This window comes from Dreissena polymorpha, chromosome 16 (genome assembly GCF_020536995.1).
Source record: "Dreissena polymorpha isolate Duluth1 chromosome 16, UMN_Dpol_1.0, whole genome shotgun sequence".
Lineage (NCBI taxonomy): Eukaryota > Metazoa > Mollusca > Bivalvia > Myida > Dreissenidae > Dreissena > Dreissena polymorpha.
Genome location: NC_068370.1, coordinates 42,819,473 through 42,842,886, shown reverse-complemented (window position 1 = coordinate 42,842,886; position 23,414 = coordinate 42,819,473). Strand labels below are relative to the sequence as shown.

The 23,414-nt window shown below is 35.1% G+C and overlaps 2 protein-coding genes across 2 annotated transcripts in view; one reads left to right on the top strand and one right to left on the bottom strand.

Moving 5' to 3' along the window:
* The window catches only part of LOC127862026 (muscle, skeletal receptor tyrosine protein kinase-like), a 66,855-nt gene extending 48,638 nt beyond the window's left edge, over positions 1 to 18,217 (top strand). Inside the window, exons 7-9 of the mRNA XM_052400956.1 lie at positions 966 to 1,132; positions 8,868 to 9,116; positions 11,319 to 18,217. Coding sequence (XP_052256916.1) covers positions 966 to 1,132; positions 8,868 to 9,116; positions 11,319 to 12,499 — 1,597 coding nt within the window. The 3' untranslated portion in view covers positions 12,500 to 18,217. The remainder of the gene's footprint in view (positions 1 to 965; positions 1,133 to 8,867; positions 9,117 to 11,318) is intronic.
* LOC127862023 (uncharacterized) overlaps positions 1 to 23,414 on the bottom strand; it is a 339,308-nt gene that overhangs the window by 113,132 nt on the left and 202,762 nt on the right. The gene's annotated exons all lie outside the window — the stretch shown is intronic.

Here is a 23,414-nt window from a genome sequence, read left to right as displayed (position 1 = left end):
CACACCTTGGAGAACTTATCATTGAAATTTATTATGTTGATTAACATGATATTCTGGCAATACAAACAATATGGACAGGACCCATATACAGGAGGCCCCATAAATGTTAGACAGTGTTTGTTTCATTCAAAATCGGGTCCGGTAATCGGCCCCATTCCCTATCGAAAAAAACTACATTTTTCTCAAATGGGAGCTAAAAATTCCCAATGGAAGATAAAAAAAAAACTTCAACCTTAGTAAATATAATACTTAAAACGTCTGTATTCTCAATTTTGAAGCATTTTTTAGCAAAGCAAAAACAATACTAATTTCCCAATTTTTGTCAAAACACCGCAAATTTTCCCAATCCAAAAGGGCCCAGCCCATTCCTGAAATGGTGAAAAAACAACAACTGAATTTTATGATACTGTTGCACTTCTGCTGGAACATCTATTAACAATGTCAACTCTACATGAAGCAAAACATGAGCTGCACATGTTATTCAAGTCAGGTTATGCAATCATATCAGCTGGTCAAGAGATACTTATTAGTGAATTCGGAACTGACCCATTATTGTCCCCTACTGGTTTCACCGGAGGGGACTTAAGGTTTGCGCTCTGTGCGTCTGTCTGTCTGTCACACTTTTCTGGATCCTGCGATTACTTTAAAAGTTCTTCATATTTTTTCTTGAAACTTGAAACATGGATAGATGGCAATATGGACATTATGCATGTCATTTCATTTTGTTCCTACGTCAAAAAATTAATATATCTTTAAAATTGTTGCGTCCAATCAAAAATCTGGGGTAGGATTTTTGCTTGAATGTTAAGGTCCTTGAGAAGATGTTTGGTAGACATGAGTAAGTTACACTGACTTAAGGTCATGGTCACTGTTAAAAGTCAAATATAAAATATTTCATGTCTCCCTATTGTTTATTTACCAATCAAAATCATTTGATGGATTCATAAATTAAGTTCATCTTTCAGAGAGAGCTGTAAGGCGGTGCAGGACCTTCTGTGCTATGTGCAGTGGTCGAACATCCAGTACACCAGCAAGCAGGCGCAGCTCCCAGAGTGTGACTCGCTGCCCTCCAAGTGGGACAGTGACTGCACGGAGGCCAAGATGTTTGACAGGGACGAGTCACATGTCACTTGTGAGTACACATTTAGACTAAGTAGTGATGTTGACTGGTTTCAGTAATTATCTAATCTGTGAGTAGTGATTAAACTGGTTAAAGTAATTTTTAACCAGGTTTTTCGAAGGGAAAAACAGGTTATTAGATTGGCGAATGTCGGCGGGCGGGCGGGCGGAACAAGCTTGTCCAGGCCATAACTTTGTCGTTCATTGAGATTTTAAAATCATGTGGCACATTTGTTCACCATCATTAGACGGTGTGTCACGCGAAAGAATTATGTTGGTATCTCCAAGGTCAAGGTCACACTTAGAGTTCAAAGGTAAAAAATGGCCATAAATGAGCTTGTCCGGGCCATAACTATGTCATTCATCGTGAAATTTTAAAATCATTTGGCACATTTGTTCACCATCATTGGACGGTGTGTTGCACAAAAGAATTACGTCAATATCTCTGGTCAAGGTCGCCATGACTAAAAATAGATTTATTTTGAAACAAAGGGGGTTAATTATAAAAAATCAGTTCAGTTTGAGTTGTCTCCCTTTATCAGATTTTTTTTTCAAATTGAAAACCTGGTTTTGTGACAATTTTGTCCCTTGTTATATCTTTGAATACTGATTTAGACTGGTTTCAGTAATGAGTTAACCTGCGAGTAGAGATTTATACTGGAGCAAATTAATATTTAACCAGTGAATAGTACTTTACTCTTCTCCATGTAATGATCTAATCTGTGCATTTAAGTAATGATTTAATCTGTGAGAAGAATGGAAAGGAGATAAAAGATCACTCTGAATATTTAATTGCAAACCCATGTTACAGTTTAATATACACTATGCGACCTGTGATTGTTGCCTAATTCGCGGAGTCAAGGCGGACAGTTTGCTTTTTGAGTGGAAAATCACCGTGATTTCACATGATTCGTCACTCCGCCGTCACGCGAGAGCAAGATAATCTTCGCCTTGATTCCCCTCAGTTTTGCGGTGATTCGCCGCGATTCGCCGTGATCGCAGTGGATATAGGTGACATGGATGATTCGGCAATTAATGCATATAAACCGAATTGTATCGATAACTGTATACATAACGCTTTTCTTATGTTCACAATTATCAAATAATCCAACATAATTACAACATCACTTACGAAAAAATAATCTTAATTATTTATGTCGGTAAATATGTTTGAGAATTTCATTAACACAACCATATGACTACGCCATTTTTCACAAGTGTAAAGAGTACAGTGCATAATGTGGGACGAGCGTATTTTAATTCAGATTGAATGCAATACGATCTTACAAAAAACGTTTTATTGTTTCATACGCCTTCATGTAAAAAAATGTTTTCCTCCTGGAAATTGTGCTGTTAATGCATAATATTATCAAAACATTTTTTCGACACGTAAAGCGTTGCAACAAATTAATAATCAATTCAAAACAAATATACCATAAGTATAAATGTTCCGTTAAATTCCCAAATGACAATAATAATTTATAATCCGAAACACACTTCCGATGTTTAAATGTTAACACGACGTTTACAAATGCTTCCAATATAGTCATCATGTATACTTTCCGATAAAAGAGCGCGAAAATTATGCGGCAATGTACAAGGTCAAGGTATACGAGCGTGCAAGTATTGTTTTTTTTATACTGTGTAGCGCAAAGCATTGAATTCTGTTGATTTCGGTTAAATGTTTCTTTGGTATTTTTAAAACAATTATATCGCCAATAATTTGATATTTCTTTTAAAGTCATTTAAAATCAAACATGCCGTATCCGTATCGTTACTGATAGAAGTAAAACATAATACCTTGTAAAGTTTTTTGTTGTGAGAGACCATCTGAGTAAACGCTGAAAAATATATGCAAACTGTTATTTTTTGTCAATGCCCTTTGATCCATTCTCGCACTAAATTGGCAGCGCCATCCTGTTGTTTCTGTGATTGTCACATTTTTTCACAGTTTGAACACGTACAAAGAGTGCCAATTAGACACTAGAACAAACACTATCACCCGCTGGACAGTACACAATAAATAATCAAATGTTGAGGGTTTTTTTTTGTTTTGAGCGTGAAAACCCAGAGAAATGCATGTACATTATACATCATCATCAAATTTATTGAACTCTGCGAACGCTAAGTGCTACGTTGATATTCTCATTTGTTTTCAGCAAAAGAAACACAATGCTTTATGGCTTTAATATATAGGCAATGATGTAATAACAACATATTATATATCACGATGTCATAATAACATATACTTAAAAATAGAACAGTAATGTATTTCCGGCTTATCAAGCATTGTGAATGTATGTACAACGCTCGGAAAGTAACGCGAGTAACACGAGTTATTCGCATTGGAGCCTGAAACAGAAAATAAATAAGTATAGCATAATTTAGTCCAAATAATTAGACGTAATCTATCGATGACATTTAACCTTTAAATGAAAGTGTTACTTAAACAATTTTCCGTGTCTTAATGCGCGAATATTTTGCTAAACACTGTTAACAAAAGGGGTACACATTATAATTCTTAATGAAATGCAAAAATAAGTCTTAACATAAGTAATAACGTCAATAAACATACACAGTAAGATCAAAGTTTAAATGGAAAACTTATATCATATTTCTCGTAAATTACCAAATTATTAGTTTCGTCTAAATCAAATACCATGTATAGAGAAACAAGGTATTTATAACCGACCAATGACGAAACACTATGCAACTTTCAATTTACACAGTGCTACATGTATATGGCAACAATATGGAATTTGAACAGTGGTAGTGTATTCGGGCCTGGAATATAATTGCTTGTAAGTTTTAATAAACATTCTGCTAATGCAATTACTTAAATAATGTTTACATGTTATGTTCAATAATTATTGCATGATCATTCTGCGCTGTTATATTAATTTGGAGCCGTTAAAGCTTTCTACATTACTTCATCAAGCTCATGTTGGAACGGGAGTATTTTAGCTAATACGCCCATTATATACAACAACAACAAAAGCTTTATTATTGCAATGTATAATGTAAGTGTATACATATATGTTACGTGTACATGTTAGTGTAACCCTCAACGTAACTCGCTTAAAAAGGTGAGCCTAGGCGGTTCGCGGTGATTTGCGGTGATTCGCGCTGATTGCGTAACAGCGAGATACATCGCGCGACGGTCAGCGTGGAGTCGCCGAGACATCACTTAAATTTTCTTGTCGCTCTGAATCACCGCCATTTGTCATGTTGCATCGATTGCGGTGATGCGAGAATCGCGGCAAAAATCACGGGTCGCATAGTGTATATATATATATATATATATATATATATATATATATATATATATATATATATATATATATATATATATATATATATATATATATATATATATATTAAGCTGGTATAGGTTGCCTAAATAGTAAGGAATTAAATGAGAACTGATAATTTAATTAGTTTAATTTATAAGTATAACATACTTATTCAAATAAAATCTTATGATTGTTCCAAACGTAAGTTCCAAACTTAACAACGTTACATGTTTTTCCCCTTAAAATATAATGTGCAAACATTTAGTTGCTTTATTGCAATTAACTCGAATTTATATGACACAAAATTATTATGTCACAATTAAATATATTGCAAACATAAGTGGTATTTTAAGGGTTATTTTATTTTCCCCAAAACATTTACAGCTGTATTTTTTCTGGAAACATGCAGTGGAAGTGTTGAGTAGTAAAACTGTCTATCAACTTCATGCTCTCACATGAACAGGCCTTGTGATGTTGGTGCTTGCTGTTTTTTTTAATGACAATAAATTAGTGCTGTTTTTTATGAGTTTTTGCTTTGGTGGCTGCTCTTGAAGCAATATCATTTCCTGTTGATGGGTTGAAACAAATTTTGATTCTTTTTGCGCAAATGTTTGTTTTAAACTACATAGAACAAAACTCATGTTCTTAATGCAGTCATGTTCTTGCCTTGTAATATTTCAGTCATGGAGGTTAAAGTGTAAAATAAATAGAATATAAATAAATTTATGCCCAGTTAATTTGAGCTTATAAGTCCTGTAATGCTGTTACCAAAGGGGACTATGATTTTAGCTCTAGCCTGCTCATATGTCCCGTAATTGGACTGTCCTCCTTCAGCTGCTATATTACAAAGGCCAGGAAGAACTTGCATTTCAAGCAAGGGAACTGATGAAATTGTGCATTCTAACTATGGAAATCAGATGGAGGCTGTGCTTTTTGTTAGATCACCTGTCATGAAGTGACATGGTGAGCTTATGTGACCGTGTGATGCCCGGCGTCCGTATGTGCATGTGTGTGTGTGTGCGTGCGTGTGTCCCTCAACAATTTGTTTGTGTAGACAGTAGAGGTCACAGTTTTCATCCAATCTTTATGACATTTGGTCAGAATGTTTATATTGATGAAATCTGGGTTGGGATTGTATTTGGGTCATCTGGGGTCAAAAACTAGGTCACTAGTTCAAAAACTCGGTCAAATAATAGAAAAACCTTGTGTAGACAATAGAGGTCGCAGTTTTCATCCAATCTTTATGAAATTTTGGTAAGAATGTTTATTTTGATGAAATCTGGGTTGGGATTGTATTTGGGTCATCTGGGGTCAAAAACTAGGTCAAATAATAGAAAAACCTTGTGTAGACAGTAGAGGTCACAGTTTTCATCCAATCTTTATGAAATTTGGTCAGAATGTTTATCTTGATGAAATCTGGGTTGGGATTGTATTTGGGTCATCTGGGGTCAAAAACTAGGTCACTAGGTCAAAAACTAGGTCAAATAATAGAAAAACCTTGTGTAGACAGTAGAGGTCACAGTTTTCATCCAATCTTTATGAAATTTGATCAGAATGTTTATCTTGATGAAATCTGGGTTGAGATTGTATTTGGGTCATATGGGGTCAAAAACTAGGTCACTAGGTCAAAAACTAGGTCAAATAATAGAACAACCTTGTGTAGACAATAGAGGTCGCAGTTTTCATCCAATCTTTATGAAATTTGGTCAGAATGTTTATCTTGATGAAATCTGGGTTGGGATTGTATTTTGGTCATCTGAGGTAAAAAACTAGGTCACTAGGTAAAATAATACAAAAACCGTCAACAGTTTGTTTGTGTAGACGGTAGAGGTCACAGTTTTCATCCAATCTTTTTGAAGTTTGGTCAGAATTTTTTATCTTGATGAAATCTGGGTTGGGATTGTATTTGGTTAGTCAGGTGAGCGATTCAGGGCCATCATGGCCCTCTTGTTAAATTTGTGACCATTTTGGGACTTGCCAAAGTTCATTTATTGTTATTCAATTATATTGTCAAAAAGCCATCTGCCTCTATGACAGATCAAGAACAAATATGGACGTTAAATTAAATTACAGGGTTGTGCAATTTAAGAAAGCTTGCTTGGGTTTTTGTTTAACTAATACAGTTTCCCTCTCAGAGGCATTCTTCAGTATTTTGCTGTCCTTTACAAAATTTAAGCTATTAATATAATTTTCGGGAAGAAACCTTTTAGAAACATAGCCTTTTACGAGGTGTTTTAAAAATGAACAGAGGTTCAAACCTTCAGGACAGTGATCTATAGAGTATACCATAGTAAGTACACTCAATATATTCTTTGTGAACAATTGTGTCACTGTGACACCTGTAGATCTTGGAACTTAAGTGTGTTCAGCCCTTGAAAATAATTTCAAATTGCATTCACAAGATTATATAATTACCTTGCACAAGTGGCTGGAAGGATAAAAAGAAGTGGGTGTACATTTCAAGTGCTGGAAGCAATGAGAACTAAGTTACAAAGTGCATCTGTATCAAAATCTGTGTGCACCTGTCAGATATCTCAACTGCTTCAACATCTAGATCTATCAGTAAGATACTTTTTATGCAATAAACATTTTACCTCAGAATTAATGTTTGCTGTTCATTTTAGAAGCACAGAACTCCACTGCTTCAGTATTCAAACAACTTCAAGATCTGTTGTAAATCTCATAAAGATGCATATCAAGCAATTCCTGGTGTAATGTCAGGGCTCCAAGCCTAAGAAAAGGTCCGTTTGTTTGCTATGGTAATTATTACATCATGACCAATTTCCACCTGCCTTTGATGGAGGCCTTGTCTGTGAGAAGAACTCTTTGAAGTCTTTTGTGGTCATGAACTTTGGTTTAATCCTTAGATACCTATTTTGAAGCATTTGTATTCCATTAGAAAGTTAAATTTAATTAAAGACCTTTCTTACCAGATTCAAGTTTAAATGGCTTACATTCCAACACTGAGATGCTGATGAGCAGCAAACTTCATAAAACCTGAACAGACTACGTGTTACTCGCAGGCTGTTCTGGTTTTATGCTTTTTTCACATAGCCATTTTCACTTTGCTTCTGAGTGGGAAAGGGTTAAATGCAAGGCTTTTATAGGTTACATGTACATATGAGCCTCGTTGCGGGAAAACTGGGCTTAATGCATGTGCAGAAAGGGTCATCCCAGATTAGCCTTTGCAGTCTGCGAAGGCTAATCAGGGACAACACTTTCTTCCTAGTCTGGATTTTTGTTTAGAAGAGATTTCCTTTATACAAAAATTCTGTGGAAGCGGGAAAGTGTGGTCCTGATTCTGCACAGGCTAATCTGGGACAACACATAATGCACATGCATTAACCCTTTCAGCGCTGGAACCGAATTTTAAAGGCCTTTGCAAACAGTTTGGATCCAGATGAGATGCCACAAAATGTGGCGTCTCATCAGGATCCAAACTGTTTGCTATTCTGATAGTGTTCTTTGAAAAAAAATCGAATAAATGCTAATTTTAGAAATTCTGCAGAAGACATTTTTGCAGACGACAAATTTCCCAGCATGCACATGCATTAATCCAATGTTTCCCTGAGCAAGACTCATAAGATAGCCTACCACTATTCTTCAATGAGCCAGTGAGTTATTTGCAAGTTATTGACAGCAATCATGAGTTGGTTAATTTCACAAAAATGTGGTTACTGCCAAACATTTCTTTGATGTAGCAGACTTATTTATCTTTGTTACCCTTGTTCACTTATTCAATCAACTTTAAGTTTAACAGTTGTTTTCTTTATAGGTGTGTAAATTCACATAAACCATAATGTAAGTGGAATAATAAATATTTGTCAACATAGTGAGTAAACATATTTTCACAAGTTGGACAATATCATTCATGTAAAAAACACTGTAAACACTTGAAAATGAAAAAAAAGTCCAAAAGACAATGACATTATTATGCAAGGCACTTAGTGTATCCTGTGCATAAAATGCAAAATAATGTTTAAAATATGCAGACATCAAATAACTTTTTGCTTAAATGTTAAACCACTTTGTAGATAAGTACCATTTACTTGACACTACATTATGTTTGAAACCATGCATTAACTTTTTTTTTACAATGCACCCGTAAGATAGTAATTTTATTTTATTTACTCAAAAATGTATCAATGTTTCATGCATATTCTTAAAGGGTTAACCATTGTGAATTGCAACGCTAAATTGATTCATAAAAAAATGTACCATATTTATTGGTAACATAAGCATTATGGTCTGAAGATTAAATGTTAATTGACTCAATAATCAAACCATGCACAGTAATGAACCTTAAATAATGACCCATCATGTGTCACCTCAATATTTGGCCGTTATCTATGGGACAATCCACCCAATACTATGCTAGCCAATGTCATTTAGTTAAACATTAAGCTGAACATAACCTTTTTCAAAGTCCGTAAATATCAATTTTTCTCATTCCAGCTAATTGCTACAGTGGACGGGGTCGCTGGTACAACGGCACAGTGAATAAGACCCGGTCAGGCAAGTCGTGCCAGTCGTGGTCTGTGGGCTTCCCTCAGAAGCACACGCGTCCTCCCAGTGTTTATCGGGAACTTGAGAACTCCAGTAACTACTGTCGTAACCCTGGAGCGGAGGAAGTGTCCCCTTGGTGCTACGTGGACTCACAGACGCCTGGGGATCGATGGGAGCTCTGTGATATACCTTCTTGTGGTATGTGATATGTTATAGAACTTGACCTGTGAGATATACCTGCCTGTTTTATTTGAAAGAACTAGGGGTTTTGATGTGCCTTACTTACTTGATAATCAGACAGAAAAATTTACTTTAGAATTCGATAATAATGTTGGGTACTTGATTTAAAAGAGCATCCTAAAATAATATCTCTAAAATTGTAGAGATACTAAGAGAGTTAAAAATATCTCTTAGACTGTTTCTGTCTATTTTAATTGAGATTATGATTTATTTACGTATTGCACTGGAATAGTTGGAATACATAACTTTAAAGCGGGTATTTACGATTTTTGTCAAATATTTATGAATTTATATAAACTGTGTAAAAAAATTATTATATATATATTTCAATATAAATTAAAATAAAAGTTAAGAAGAACATGTGTCAAAAAATGCGAAATAAGCCAGATATTTAATTCTGAAATTGAAAATGGCTATACAGTCGAATTCGCCAGCATGTATACCATACATGTACGATGTGCATCTAAACTTACGAGGGGTGTTCCAGAAGTTCGTGGATTTTCGCTATAACTTTGATTTGGTAACATAAATGGACAAACAAATAGCATGTTAAGAATATTTCGTCCTTTCCAAATCTACTCTCCAAATATCATGGAAATACATAAAACAATAAATATATATCAGAGATTTAAACATGTGCACGATGCGCACACCGACGCACGTGTAACGTTTCTGTTCAACGTCAATGATGTTATGAAGTTAACAAATGTCAAATCTTTTCCACATAATCACCTCCAACGCGAATGCACTTTATGTGTCGGGAAATCCACTTGTCAAAAGTGTCTGTATACCAGTCAGCGTCAAAAGACGACACGATTCGCTTTGCTGCAACTGTAAGTTCCTGTTTACTTGCAAAGCAAATACCGCGCAACTGTGATTTAATTTCCGGGAAGACGCGGAAGTCCATAGGGGCCCAATCCGGGCTGTAAGGAGGACTTAGGTGCTGTAACGTGAAATTTGCCTTAAATTCTGTTTATCAACGACATTTAAAACAAATTTAAATTTGCGTAACGCTCATACTTAAAATAAAATACACGCGTGCGCCACATGTCGTTACTGAGGTCTCTATGGCAACGCGTTTCAAACGCGCTTTATGAAATTCATGCATTTTTAGCTTATATATTAAGTCCGTGATAATTGGTTTGTATAATATGTAAATTTCATTGACTTTTACCAGCAAACTAATAAGTTATAGCGAAAATCCACGAACTTCTGGAACACCCCTCGTAGTTTAACGGTTTATAATACAAAGACAAATGCTTCGGTTATTGTAGGAAAATATGTACATCACTATCGGCTCGGGGCCCTAATTTGTCTTTGCTGCATTTTATGAAATTCGGCTTTAATGTATAATTTTTCTTGCCTATTTTGTGTTATTGTAACATATTTTATCAATATATTACAATTAAACACATATAAAAAATCGATCATACCCGCTTTAAGGTTAATCTATTTGTGTCTTAAAATAAAAAATGTTTCTATTAGGATATTTTTTTAAACTCATTCAAAATATTGCAAAATGTATCCAAAAGTCGCGACCGCGTATTATAGTCAATGCGTCTTATAATCAAAGAAGTAAGGTACCTTCTTTTGTTAAGTGAAATAATTAGTGCTGTAGTTATGTATGTCTCTTTAAGCTAGGTCTGCTTAAATATCATTTTTAGATCGGCTGTTTTCGGAGAAAATCCGAGGTATTGTCATAGCCATGAGCTCATCGTGTTGTCCGCCATCCGTGTTGTGCTTAAACCTTGAAATCCTTTGCTCTTAAATTAAAGTGCTTCCACCTACAACTTTGAAACTTCATATGTAGATGCACCTTGATGAGTTCTACATGTCACACCCATTTTTGGGTCACTTGGTAAAAGGTCAAGGTCACTGTAACCTCAAAAAAAATAATTCTTACAAGCTTTCATTTATTCAAAACTGCACCCACAGCTGAGCGTTGGCCCCCGTTACGCGGTTCTCTTCTATAATATTTGACTCTTGTCTTTTTAATTAAGTTTTTTGAGATGTTCTAGATGTAATTAAATCTCAGTATTTTTAGATGTCAATCTTCTTGCATGTATTAAAGTCCAGAAGTTGTTGACCTCCCCCCCCCCCCCCTCCGGCCCCTATGAAAGCAATTGTTCTTTCCTAACTTCCTCTTTTTGCAACTTGCAGATGCAGAAGAATTAAAAACTCAGAAGAAAGCAGTCGAAGAGCCATTTTCCTGGAAGACCATTCTCATCATTACAATTGTGGGGTCCGTAGGCGTGTTCATTGCAGTGCTTGTCAGCATCCTTGTCTACCACATATTTGTGAGCAGAAGTAGGAACGGTCAGTACAAGAACACTCCCCAGGATGACCTTGAAATCGACATCCAGAAATTGCCTGCGAACATGTCGTACCACGTGGTTGAGGAGCCCATACGACTGAATCCAAAACTTCAGGCATTTGAGTATCCAAGAAATGACATCATTTACATCAAGGACATAGGTCAAGGAGCCTTTGGACGTGTGTTTACAGCAAAAGCGCCAAATTTGGGTAAGAATGAAAATGCGCTTGTGGCGGTGAAAATGCTAAAAGAGGATGCATCAGGTGATTTGCAGGCTGATTTTGAACGAGAGGCATCGCTAATGGCAGAGTTTGACCACCCAAATATTGTGAAGTTTTTAGGGGTTTGTGCAATAGGAAAACCAATGTGTTTATTATTTGAGTTTATGACAAAGGGTGATTTGAACGGCTATTTGAGACTGTGTAGTCCAGAAATGTATATAAACTTTCGAAAAAAGAATCTTCAGTTCATTGATGGTGACATAGTGACGTTAGATTTAGCCGATCAGCTTGACATTTCTCGACAAATAGCCTCGGGGATGGTGTATTTATCAGAGAAAAATTATGTTCACAGAGATCTGGCAACAAGAAATTGTCTTATAACAGATAACTTAGTGGTAAAAATCTCAGACTTTGGCCTTGCCCGAAGTGTACATAAGCTGGAATATTACAAAGGCAGCGACAACGATGCTATTCCTATTCGATGGATGCCTTTGGAATCCATCCTTTATAACAAATTTTCTGTGGAATCTGATGTATGGTCGTATGGTGTTATTCTCTGGGAAATATTTTCATACGCTCTTCAACCGTATTACGGAATGACTCACGAAGAAGTTGTGGAATACCTCAAGGACGGGAAAAACTTGGTGTGCCCGGAAAATACGCCGCAACAAGTGTATGATTTAATGCTGAAATGCTGGAGTAGAAAACCATTCAGACGTCCTAAATTCCCAATGTTGTTCAATGCAATAAATGCTCTCTACAATGAATTGACAAAAAAGCGAACAAAAGAGGTGACAGTCGTGTGAAAAATGTGCTCAGTTGTGTTGATGTTTTTAGACATGTTATCACTGCTTGTGACTTAGTCAGAGGACCTTACATGTTTGTCTAAACTAGCATTACATGTTTTATCCTTATTTGTTGATCTGTTTGAATCTTTTGAAATTATTTTTCCATGAACGCAAGACATTTAAAGCTGTTTTTTTATGTCCCCCACCACTATAGTGGGGGACATATTGTTTTCGCCCTGTCTGTTGGTTTGTTGGTTGGTTTGTTTGGGCAAACTTTAACATTTGCCATAACTTTTGCAATATTGAAGAGAGCAACTTCATATTTGGCATGCATGTGTATCTCATGGAGCTGCACATTTTGAGTGGTCAAGGTCAAGGTCATCCTTCAAGGTCAAAGGTCAAATATATGGGTCAAAATCGCTCATTTAATGTAAACTTTTGCAATATTGAAGATAGCAACTTGATATTTGGCATTCATGTGTATCTCATGGAGCTGCACATTTTGAGTGGTGAAAGGTCAAGGTCAAAGGTCAAATATATTGTTTTTTCATGCATGAGAGTTATATTGGTAAAAAAATTTATGTCAAAGCTTGCAGGTTTTAACAAAGCATATTCCCAAATTATAAACTGCTGTTAAGGTTACGTTAATGTATTGTGTAGTTCATTTTTTAACAACACCCAACTGATTAAAGTTTATGAAATAATTCTAGGTTCAAATACAAACCTATAGAATAACTTGCTGCTGTGTACCAACATTTTTATCTGTTTTTAACCAGGTTTTCCGAAGGAAAAAACTGGTTATTAGATTGGCGAATGCGGGCGGGCTGGCTGGCGGGCTGGCTGGCTGGCTGGCTGGCGGGCTGGCGGAATAAGCTTGTCCGGGCCATAACTATGTCGTTCATTGTCAGATTTTAAAATCATTTGGCACATTTGTTCACCATCATTGGACGGTGTGTCGCGCGAAATAATTACGTCGATATCTCCAAGGTCAAGGTCACACTTTGAGTTCAAAGGTCAAAAATGGCCATAAATGAGCTTGTCCGAGCCATAACTATGTCGTTCATCGTCAGATTTTAAAATCATTTGGCACATTTGTTCACCATCATTGGACGGTGTGTCGCGCGAAATAATTACGTCGATATCTCCAAGGTCAAGGTCACACTTTGAGTTCAAAGGTCAAAAATGGCCATAAATGAGCTTGTCCTGGCCATAACTATGTCATTCATTGTGAGATTTTAAAATCATTTGGCACATTTGTTCACCATCATGGGACGGTGTGTCCCACGAAAGAATCACGTCAATATCTCCAATGTCAAGGTCGCCACGACTAAAAATAGATTTAAAAAAAAAAAAAAACTTACAAAGGGGGTTAATTTTTTTTGGTCATTTCAAAAGTTCAGTTTGAGTTTTCTCCCTTTATCAGATTTTTTTTTCACAATGAAAACCTGGTTTTGTGACAATTTTGTCCCTTGTTAAATTATTGTTAAAGACTACAAATGAGATTATGAGAATTTTTTGTTTGTTCGGCTCTGTTCTTTACCCTATATGTATAGTATCTATTTATTTTAGTATTTAATTATGTTTTAAGTGTTTATTTGATGCATGTGTTGTTTGTATCCAGATCATCTGTAAGAAAGTTCAAGTTACATGTAACATTGTTTTATAGATTTACAACCATACATTGTATTTACTATTTGTCTCAATTACTGGGGAACAATAATATTTAATAAACTTATGCATAAGGTTATGAATGTTATGTGAACACATGGCTGAATAATATTTATAATAGATGTGTATATACATTTGGAAATTTAACACTTTTATTTTGACATTAAATATTAAGGAGGCACTCCTGATCAGACACATGAAAAGCCAACAAAGAACAGAAAACATTTTTTTTTAATTTTGGGGGTATGTAGTTTTTAAACTTCATACAAATACTATTGAGGAAGTTCATATTTTGAATATTTTAAAAGCCATACAATTGTATTATCCTTCATAACTTACCGGTAGTCAATTTTTTCTCTTTTTTGAATTACTGAAACATTGTTGGTTGGTGCATTAATGGCCTTTTATGTATGAAGAAGTTACCTGAAAATGACATTTTCCAGATAAATTGTATAAATGTTTGATGTATTGATATTGATTTGAACAATTTAGTATTATACAGATGACAGTAGCATAATACAGTTGGATTTATATCATTACAATTTAAACACCCCTGCCTCATGAAAACAGGGCTGTTACATATTATTTAGTGCTAATATTTTATGTGACTACCTTTTTGCTATTCTTTCAAAGTGGCAGCCATAGATACATAAACCAGAACCCTGCAAAGCAATATTTCTTTGAATTGCACTCCTGTGATAGCCCTGTTACCCTGTTGTTTTAGTTCAAATGTACCCTGTTGGACTTTTCATGGAACAGGAAATCAGAATGGCGTACTAGCTTATAAAATGCTGTTCCTGCTGATACAAGAGCAGGTTTAGAACTGTTAATGATATTTTACTAATTGAATTTATCCCATTCATGCCTAGCGTATAGAGCCTTGTTAAACAGCGTAGACCTAGATGAGACGCTGCATGATGCGGCGTCTCATCAAGGTCTGTGCTGTTTGCTTAAAGGAATTTCTGTAAGAAATATTCTAAATATAGAAATAAGTATACTAGACATCCCTAATTTTGGAAATAAATTGATCCAATTTAGAAGGATGGGAGAGTCAAATAGGCATAAATGGGTTAATTTTGACTTCATACAAGCCTATTGAGACTTTATCATAACTGTGAGTGATGGATAAGAAGTTCAAGACAGAGATTTTGTTCAAGCCATAGTTGTTTAACCCTTTTGCATGCTGGGAATTTTGTCGTCTGCTAAAATGTCGTCTGCTGAATTTCTAAAATAAGCATTTTCTTCGATTTTTTTTCAAAGAATACTATCAGAATTGTAAACAGTTTGGATCCTGATGAGACGCCACGTTCTGTGGCGTCTCATTTGGATCCAAACTGTTTGCAAAGGCCTTCAAAATTTGGTTCCAGCACTGGTAAAAATCTCAGACTTTGGCAGCACTGGTAAAAATCTCAGACAAGAGTTACAGTGTTTTAGTTTTATACATTTGACATACCAGGCTTTTAAATACGTTCTCATAAAATTTAAAATATCTATTTTATTTATAATTTTATTTATAATCTTGTTTTCCTGAGACCTGTGGCACATTTAAAAATGATAACGATTATGACACACTTGGTCCCCTACCAATTTTTTCAATCAGGACATAATTTTAAATAGATCTATGGGTGATTTAGTGAAATGTCAAGTTTAGGTTTATACATGATTTTGTAGTACAAAATTGCCTAGATTTACGCATTTATTTTACTTAATTTGTAATTTACAGATATTAACGGAAGCTTCAAAGAAATATGTTAACATTTTGCCCGAATTTGTAATTTACAGATATTAACGGAAGCTTCAAAGAAATCTGTTATCATTTTGCCCATCTTTATCATTAAGTAAGTGCTAATGAAAGATAAATAAAATATATTACCTAGTACTACATGTAAGAGATTGCAAGTATGTAAGATGATATGATCTGTTGGGACAACTGTCTACTAGTAAAGATAGTATCAGCCATACCTTACCAAAGATTATTTTTTCTGAAATTTTTAATGACAAAATTGTTGCAGCCTGCATTCCTTAAAAATTAAGTTATTTACGTGATAGTTTTTGCCATTGAATTGTTCTAACTCATTTGCTAACAGTAACCTAAATTAGTCTATTAAAGCTCTTGAGAATTTTTGCTGATAAGCCATGATAATCTAGAGTAGCTGATAAGCTCATGCTGGTTTTTGATTACTTTTATCAGTATACAGTTCTTGAAAAAACATTGTTTGCTTCATGTTACCCTATGGTTCCATTGAATCAGTGGATACAAAATGATAACTGTATAAATAAACAGTAATGGAATACCTTCTGTGAGAAAAAACTAAAAAGATTGTAGATATGGGTACATAAGGTTCTGTAAATGTTTAATGGAGAGTTATAAATGATTGAAATAACTTTGATACGCATGTATTGGTGTCAGTATATTTTTCGAAAGGACATTATACAATTTTATAGACAAGACATTTTTATTATCAATTTATGAATTTACCAATTGCTTCTGGATTTGCAACCAATTCTATTTTTGTGCATTTCTGACAGTTTCAACTATAAGACATGAGTGTTTTCTTCCGACAATAAAGTGATTACTTTTCAAATGAACAAACATATTTTCAAGCCAATCTTCATTTAATAACAAAATATTGTACAGTCAAAAGAAAGAACTTTTCTTAAAAATTATTTGTTTACAAAACAAATTGTCATAGATTCAAAAAAGAATGTGAAGTTATGTTTAAGGAAGTGAAATATGAATCCTGTTTCAAATAATGCTTCAAATATTGTTTCATAATAATCAGTGTGTCAAAAGCGTTAAAATAATGAAGGGTTTTTAACCCTTTGAATTGGGAATATGGACAAAAAGTTGATTACTAACATAGCAATAATATTGGTCTGATTGATAATGCAGCCTGCATGGAACAGTAGTAGCAAACAAGAGTTTGTTACCTGAGGTCCAGCGTATCCCCACGCCGAATGTTTGACCTAGGTGTGCCCCAGGGTTGGTAATGGGGCCATGCATAGCTGAGATTGACCGTATTGTCACAAGAGAAGTTCATCATCAATTAGAAGTGAATTGGTGTAGAAATGAAGAAGTTATAGTAAAAGGCAATTTTGGGTGGGTGTGACATATGTGGGCAGGGCGCCCCAGGGTTGGTAATTGTGCCATGCATAGTTGAGATTGACCGTATTGTCATAAGAGAGGTTCAGTATCAATTTGAAGTGAATCGGTGTAGAAATGAAGAAATTATAGTAAAAGGCAATTTTGGGTGGGTGTGGTCTATGTGGGCGGGGCGCCCCAGGGTTGGTAATGGGGCCATGCATAGTTGAGATTGACTGTATTGTCATAAGAGAAGTTCAATATCAATTTGAAGTGAATCGGTGTAGAAATGAAGAAATTATAGTAAAGGCAATTTTGGGTGGGTGTGGTCTATGTGGGCGGGGCCCCAGGGTTGGTTATGGGGCCATGCATAGTTGAGATTGACCCTAATGTCATAAGAGAAGTTCAGTATCAATTTGAAGTGAATCCGTGTAGAAATGAAAAAATTATAGTAAATGGAATTTTTGGTGGGTGTGGCCTATGTGGGCGGGCGCCCCAGGGTTGGGATTGGGGCCATGCATAGTTGAGATTGACCCTAATGTCATAACAAAAGTTCAGTATCAATTTGAAGTGAATCCGTGTAGAAATGAAAAAATTATAGTAAATGGAAATTTTTGGTGGGTGTGGCCTATGTGGGCGGGGCGCCCCAGGGTTGGGAATGGGGCCATGCATGGTTGAGATTGACCGTATTGTCATAGGTGAGGTCCAGTATCAATTTGAAGTGAATCGGTGTAGAAATAAAGAAGTAAATGTAAAATAACCTAAAAAAATGAGTGATAATTTCTGACGCGGCCCCACCCCAACCCCTATAACTTTTGACCCAGGGGTCAGATCAAAATTCCAAATAGTGCAGGGTCGCACATATGCTCATAGCTACCATGTGTGTAAATTTCAAGGTTCTAGTGCTTTTAGTGTAGGAGGAGATAGTGGCCAGGACGGACGGACAGACGGACGGACGGACGGCGGAGATCACCACAATATCCCCACCTTTTTTTCAAAAAGCGTGGGGATAATTATCAGAACATTTAAACATATGAACATACGATTTAAAATAGTGGATGTTTCCTGAAATGCAGTACCTATATATTGTTTATTCTGTCCACGGACTTTAGATTCAATATACGCTCCGTGTTCTGTCTATGAAAATAAAATAATGTTACGTTGGTAAGGTAACATTTCTGCAATAATCATCATTAATGAAGTAGGTTTTGAAAAAAGGATTGAAATCCTCAAATGTCCTTTATTCAGAGTATCTTTATTATGCCCCCCTTCGAAGAAGAGGGGGTATATTGCTTTACTCATGTCCGTCTGTCGGTCGGTCTGTCTGTCGGTCTGTCTGTCGGTCCGTCCACCAGGTGGTTGTCAGACGATAACTCAAGAACGCTTGGGCCTAGGATCATGAAACTTCATAGGTACATTGATCATGACTTGCAGATGACCCCTATTGATTTTGAGGTCACTAGGTCAAAGTTCAAGGTCACGGTGACCCGAAATAGTAAAATGGTTTCCGGATGATAACTCAAGAACGCATATGCCTAGGATCATGAAACTTCATGGGTAGATTGATCATGACTCGCAGATGACCCCTATTGATTTTGAGGTCACACGGTCAAAGGTCAAGGTCATGGTGACCCGAAATAGTAAAATGATTTTCGGATGATAACTCAAGAAACGCTTTTGCCTAGGATCATGACACTTCTTAGGTACATTGATCGTGACTTGCAGATGACCCCTATTGATTTTCAGGTCACTAGGTCAAAGGTCAAGGTCACAGTGACAAAAATCGTATTCACACAATGGGTGCACTACAACGAACAGCCCATATGGGGGGCATGCATGTTTTACAAACAGCCCTTGTTAAACATGAATCAATTAAATCATATAAGAAACCCATGTAGCTCTATTCTGATGTCAAGATAAAATTATTTGTGTTGCCAGTTCTCTAATTTCCTAAGAAGTTGATACTTTAATATAAAGTTAAGGAAATCTACATGGTGTTCACAGATGTTATGATGAGATAACATGGAAAAAATTGTATGATAAGACAAGTGTTCATTTTTGAACTTCATGGTCCTGATTCATTTAAAGGAATGTTTCACCACACCTGCCACATTGTTTACTTGAGAAGACATTAAGCATAATGATACAAAAAATGTATGTATATTCTATTTTTCCATTACATAATTACTTTAAAAAGGGAGGAAACATTAAATCATAGCACCACATTCAGTAAATTTGATTATAATTGTTAATGCAAGTATCACTTTTCTTTAAGCCTGTTTTATTTCTTTGTAATTTCTGATAATTAGATAAAACATGATAAAGTTTTTTCAAATATTTTCAATATGTGTGATCAATCACTTGGCTTAAATTAGATTTTCTTTCATTTACACTTAAACTTCACAATTTGTATTTTCTAGGTTCTTTTACAGTTCAGAATTTTCCAAGTGCTAACTGCTCTTTTTTTCTCGTTTTTCTTGTTGAATTGGCTAGCACAAATCGTCTCTATGAAAATTATTCCATTTGATTCAACTCTGCACATAAGCCATGTCTTAAGTCTGTTATGCATTTCAAAAGAAGCAACCTTTGTCAGCAACATAATATTTAAGGACTTCCAATAATTGACACAGTTAATCATGCATTTTAGTTTCTCAAGATGAACATATGAATGGCTACACTTAAACTTTTGCCTGGAAATCAGACAGGTATTGCTTGAAATACATGTGACCGCATACATTCTGATAGCTGCAACCTATCTTGTGCTATTGCATTTTCTACTTATATGTTACCAACAAAGTTTGTTTTTTTCAATTCATTTATCAATTTTTTATCGTATGTGTAATAAAAAAGGTTATAATTATGTGATGTTGTCAAAGATTAGCAAACGTACCGGTATATGAAATGTTCAACATTATTTAATGACCATGATGACAGTTATGATGTCTGGAAACGATACAACTTTGATTGAGAGACAAATAAACAGGTTTTATCTTAAAGTAAATTTCAAGCTTCTGAAAATAGAGCATTTCAAGCTTCTGAAAATAGAGCAATTTATTGAAACATTGTATGCATACAAATTAAGCCTGAAATGTGGTAATATAATTTTTTTAGATTAATGATGTAGATATCTAAAACACAGTTCTTAACTTGTAATATCTTTCAATAAGTTTAGACTTTAAGCTTACTTTGCAACATGGTCAATGATGCAGAAAGTGTTTAGACTTAAAGCTTACTTTGCAAGATGGTCAATGATGCAGAAAGTGTTTAGACTTAAAGCTTACTTTGCAACATGGTCAATGATGCAGAAAGTGTTTAGACTTTAAGCTTACTTTGCAACATGGTCAATGATGCAGAAAGTGTTTAGACTTAAAGCTTACTTTGCAACATGGTCAATGATGCAGAAAGTGTTTAGACTTAAAGCTTACTTTGCAACATGGTCAATGATGCAGAAAGTGTTTAGACTTTAAGCTTACTTTGCAACATGGTCAATGATGCAGAAAGTGTTTAGACTTAAAGCTTACTTTGCAACATGGTCAATGATGCAGAAAGTGTTTAGCTTCTGATTTTTTAAGTATCTTTGAATTTATTTATTTATTATGTATACATGTGTGTATATATACATTATGTTTTGGACTATTGAAAACGTAGCAAGTTCCAGAATGTGCAAAGATTACAATTTGTACAAGATATGGCTGTGATTAACAAAGCATCGTTAGTTTTTATGTTTTTCTTACTCTTTGATACGAAAGTTTCCTAAATTGTAATATTTCCCTTCAACTTAACGATTATTTTCAAATATCTAAACTTCAATTGACTTAAATATGTTTTGAAATATTTAAAGAAACAATTTTATAAAATATTTGGTTCATGGGAGAAAAGTATGTTTTTTTCCTCAAAGTGATTATTGAACGTGGTATAATGCTTTGTAAATACTGCGTTTGGAACATGTGCTAGATTCTAGATGTGGACTTTTATGATTATGAGAATACGATTGTTCTGGATTATATGTCTCACGCACGGATGAAACGAATGCTATTATTACTATTATTATTTATTTGCATGCATGATTTCAATAAGCTTTGTACAGTCTGGGGTCCAGAATAAACTATGAAAGAAGATTGGTGTTATTTTATATCATGCACGTTTTCCTTCCTTTTTTATCCACTCATTTCAGTTTTGTCAGCTACATTACTTTGTTAAAAATTAGTACATACTGTGTTATGGACTAATATAAAATGTGTAAACTGTTTTGTCATACACATAATAATTACCGCGGTTGGAATGGAAACATACATTTGTTAAGAAATTTAACAGGCACTAGCAATTGTAATCCAATGCAAATGTGGATATCCGGTTACACAGTATCTAAAAAAAAAGAAATCGGATAATATGATGAACAATCCTTGAGTTCCAACCCCACTTCTAATCTGGATTATATTATCATTTGTTACGTTACGAATGCCATCATATTAACACCATATGCGACCTCTACCATATCCCACCCACATGTTCACAAAGGGAAACTGAACCTGTGTATCATTATTCACTGTGACAAGCGTTTCTTCACAATGATCGGAATCTTTGACCTTTTACTGGACATGAATACCTTGATCTAACCTCTGATACAGACCAATGCAGTTCCAGACTTGTGGAGCCGCTGTGCATGTTTCCATAGCCCAGCGTCTAAGCTCATTAGCACGGTGGCGCTGACATTATCTCCATATTTAATTGATTGTTTTCACTCTTGGTATTGATTAGATTCACACTTTCATGAAGGCCACATCCCGAGATTGTTCTTCCCCATATCAAACCACGTTTAATTGAAGTCCTTTGTGCTCGGGACATTCTATGGAGCAATATCTGCATTCGTTATAAATATCGTCATTAATCTTGCATTGAAATTTCTTGATCAGCAGTATTGAAATACAACGTTAAATATTTGATTTCTAGAGACTGGAGACGATGTTAAATGTTATTTCTTTCCAAGACACTGTTTCATTGATCATTAATTGTGATAGTCCCGGTGTTATTGCTACGGTCTGGTGGCGCTCTGGTGGTTTTAACATTCACTTTCATCATCAAGTAATTTCGCTTTTACGCTGCATATCAGTTCTTGTGCAGTACACTATCTGAAATATTACATGATTGCGCATATTTGTTCAGAAAACATCTGTATATTCTTGCATGTTTTCTGCAATTCTAATTGAGTTATTTGTTTCCTCATGTAAGTACAAATCAGCAATATGGTGTTACCATTACAAGATTTTTTTAATCCAATATCTCGAACAAGAATTGTGTAAGCCGCATTTATCGGTATGTCATTCAAGGCAGTCTTGTCCGGTAAGAATGAGTTAAAATGTTCAAGAAGTGGAAACGATCACAGGCTTTTTGAGAATTATCCATGTGCAAAACAGTTTAATTTTGGAGTATATAAACTTGGAACGTCACATTGGATGTGTGGCAGTTTCAACTATACATCAAACAGATTTCATCATTTAATAGCATCAAGTAAATCGTGTCGAGATTGGATTGCAATGGAAGTCGGAAACAGACACATAACTGTGGACATTAAGAAGTTTGTCGTCAATGTACATTTTACGAGAACAATATAATTAAGAGAACAAATACTTTAAAGGGAAAGGGAAATTGCTCCCACATCGGTTTAAACCTGGGTCTCTGTAGCGAACACCTTAACCACGTGGTCATTTAGACTTGCATTTTTAACATATTTGCTGATTGATGGGGTTATTTCTGAAAATGTCGAGAAGCCACGACTGTCCAGTATGTGTCAAGGCTTAAAGGATTGACTTTAATTAGTCCAAGATACATTGACTATAACCGTAGGTGGACACAACATGGATAGAAACGTAATTTGAATCTCTCAAAATATTACGCAGCTACTGTAACAAACACCTGTAATGCATATTTTATCGCCAAAGTTTAGGCTACTGTTTTTCAGCTTTGAATTTAATGGATTGATGCACCAGCAATTGGGACTTTTAATTGGAAATTAAAGTTAAGATAGGTTTTACGTGTTTATTTGTATCGGTCTGTAAACAACGATTTTGTGTTTTAATATAAATGAATAAAACCACGAGTTTGACATATATACAAAGATTTTCTTGTCCAAGAAAAACACCCAAAACAATAATGGTACTAGTTTAATTCCAATCTTGCCTGACG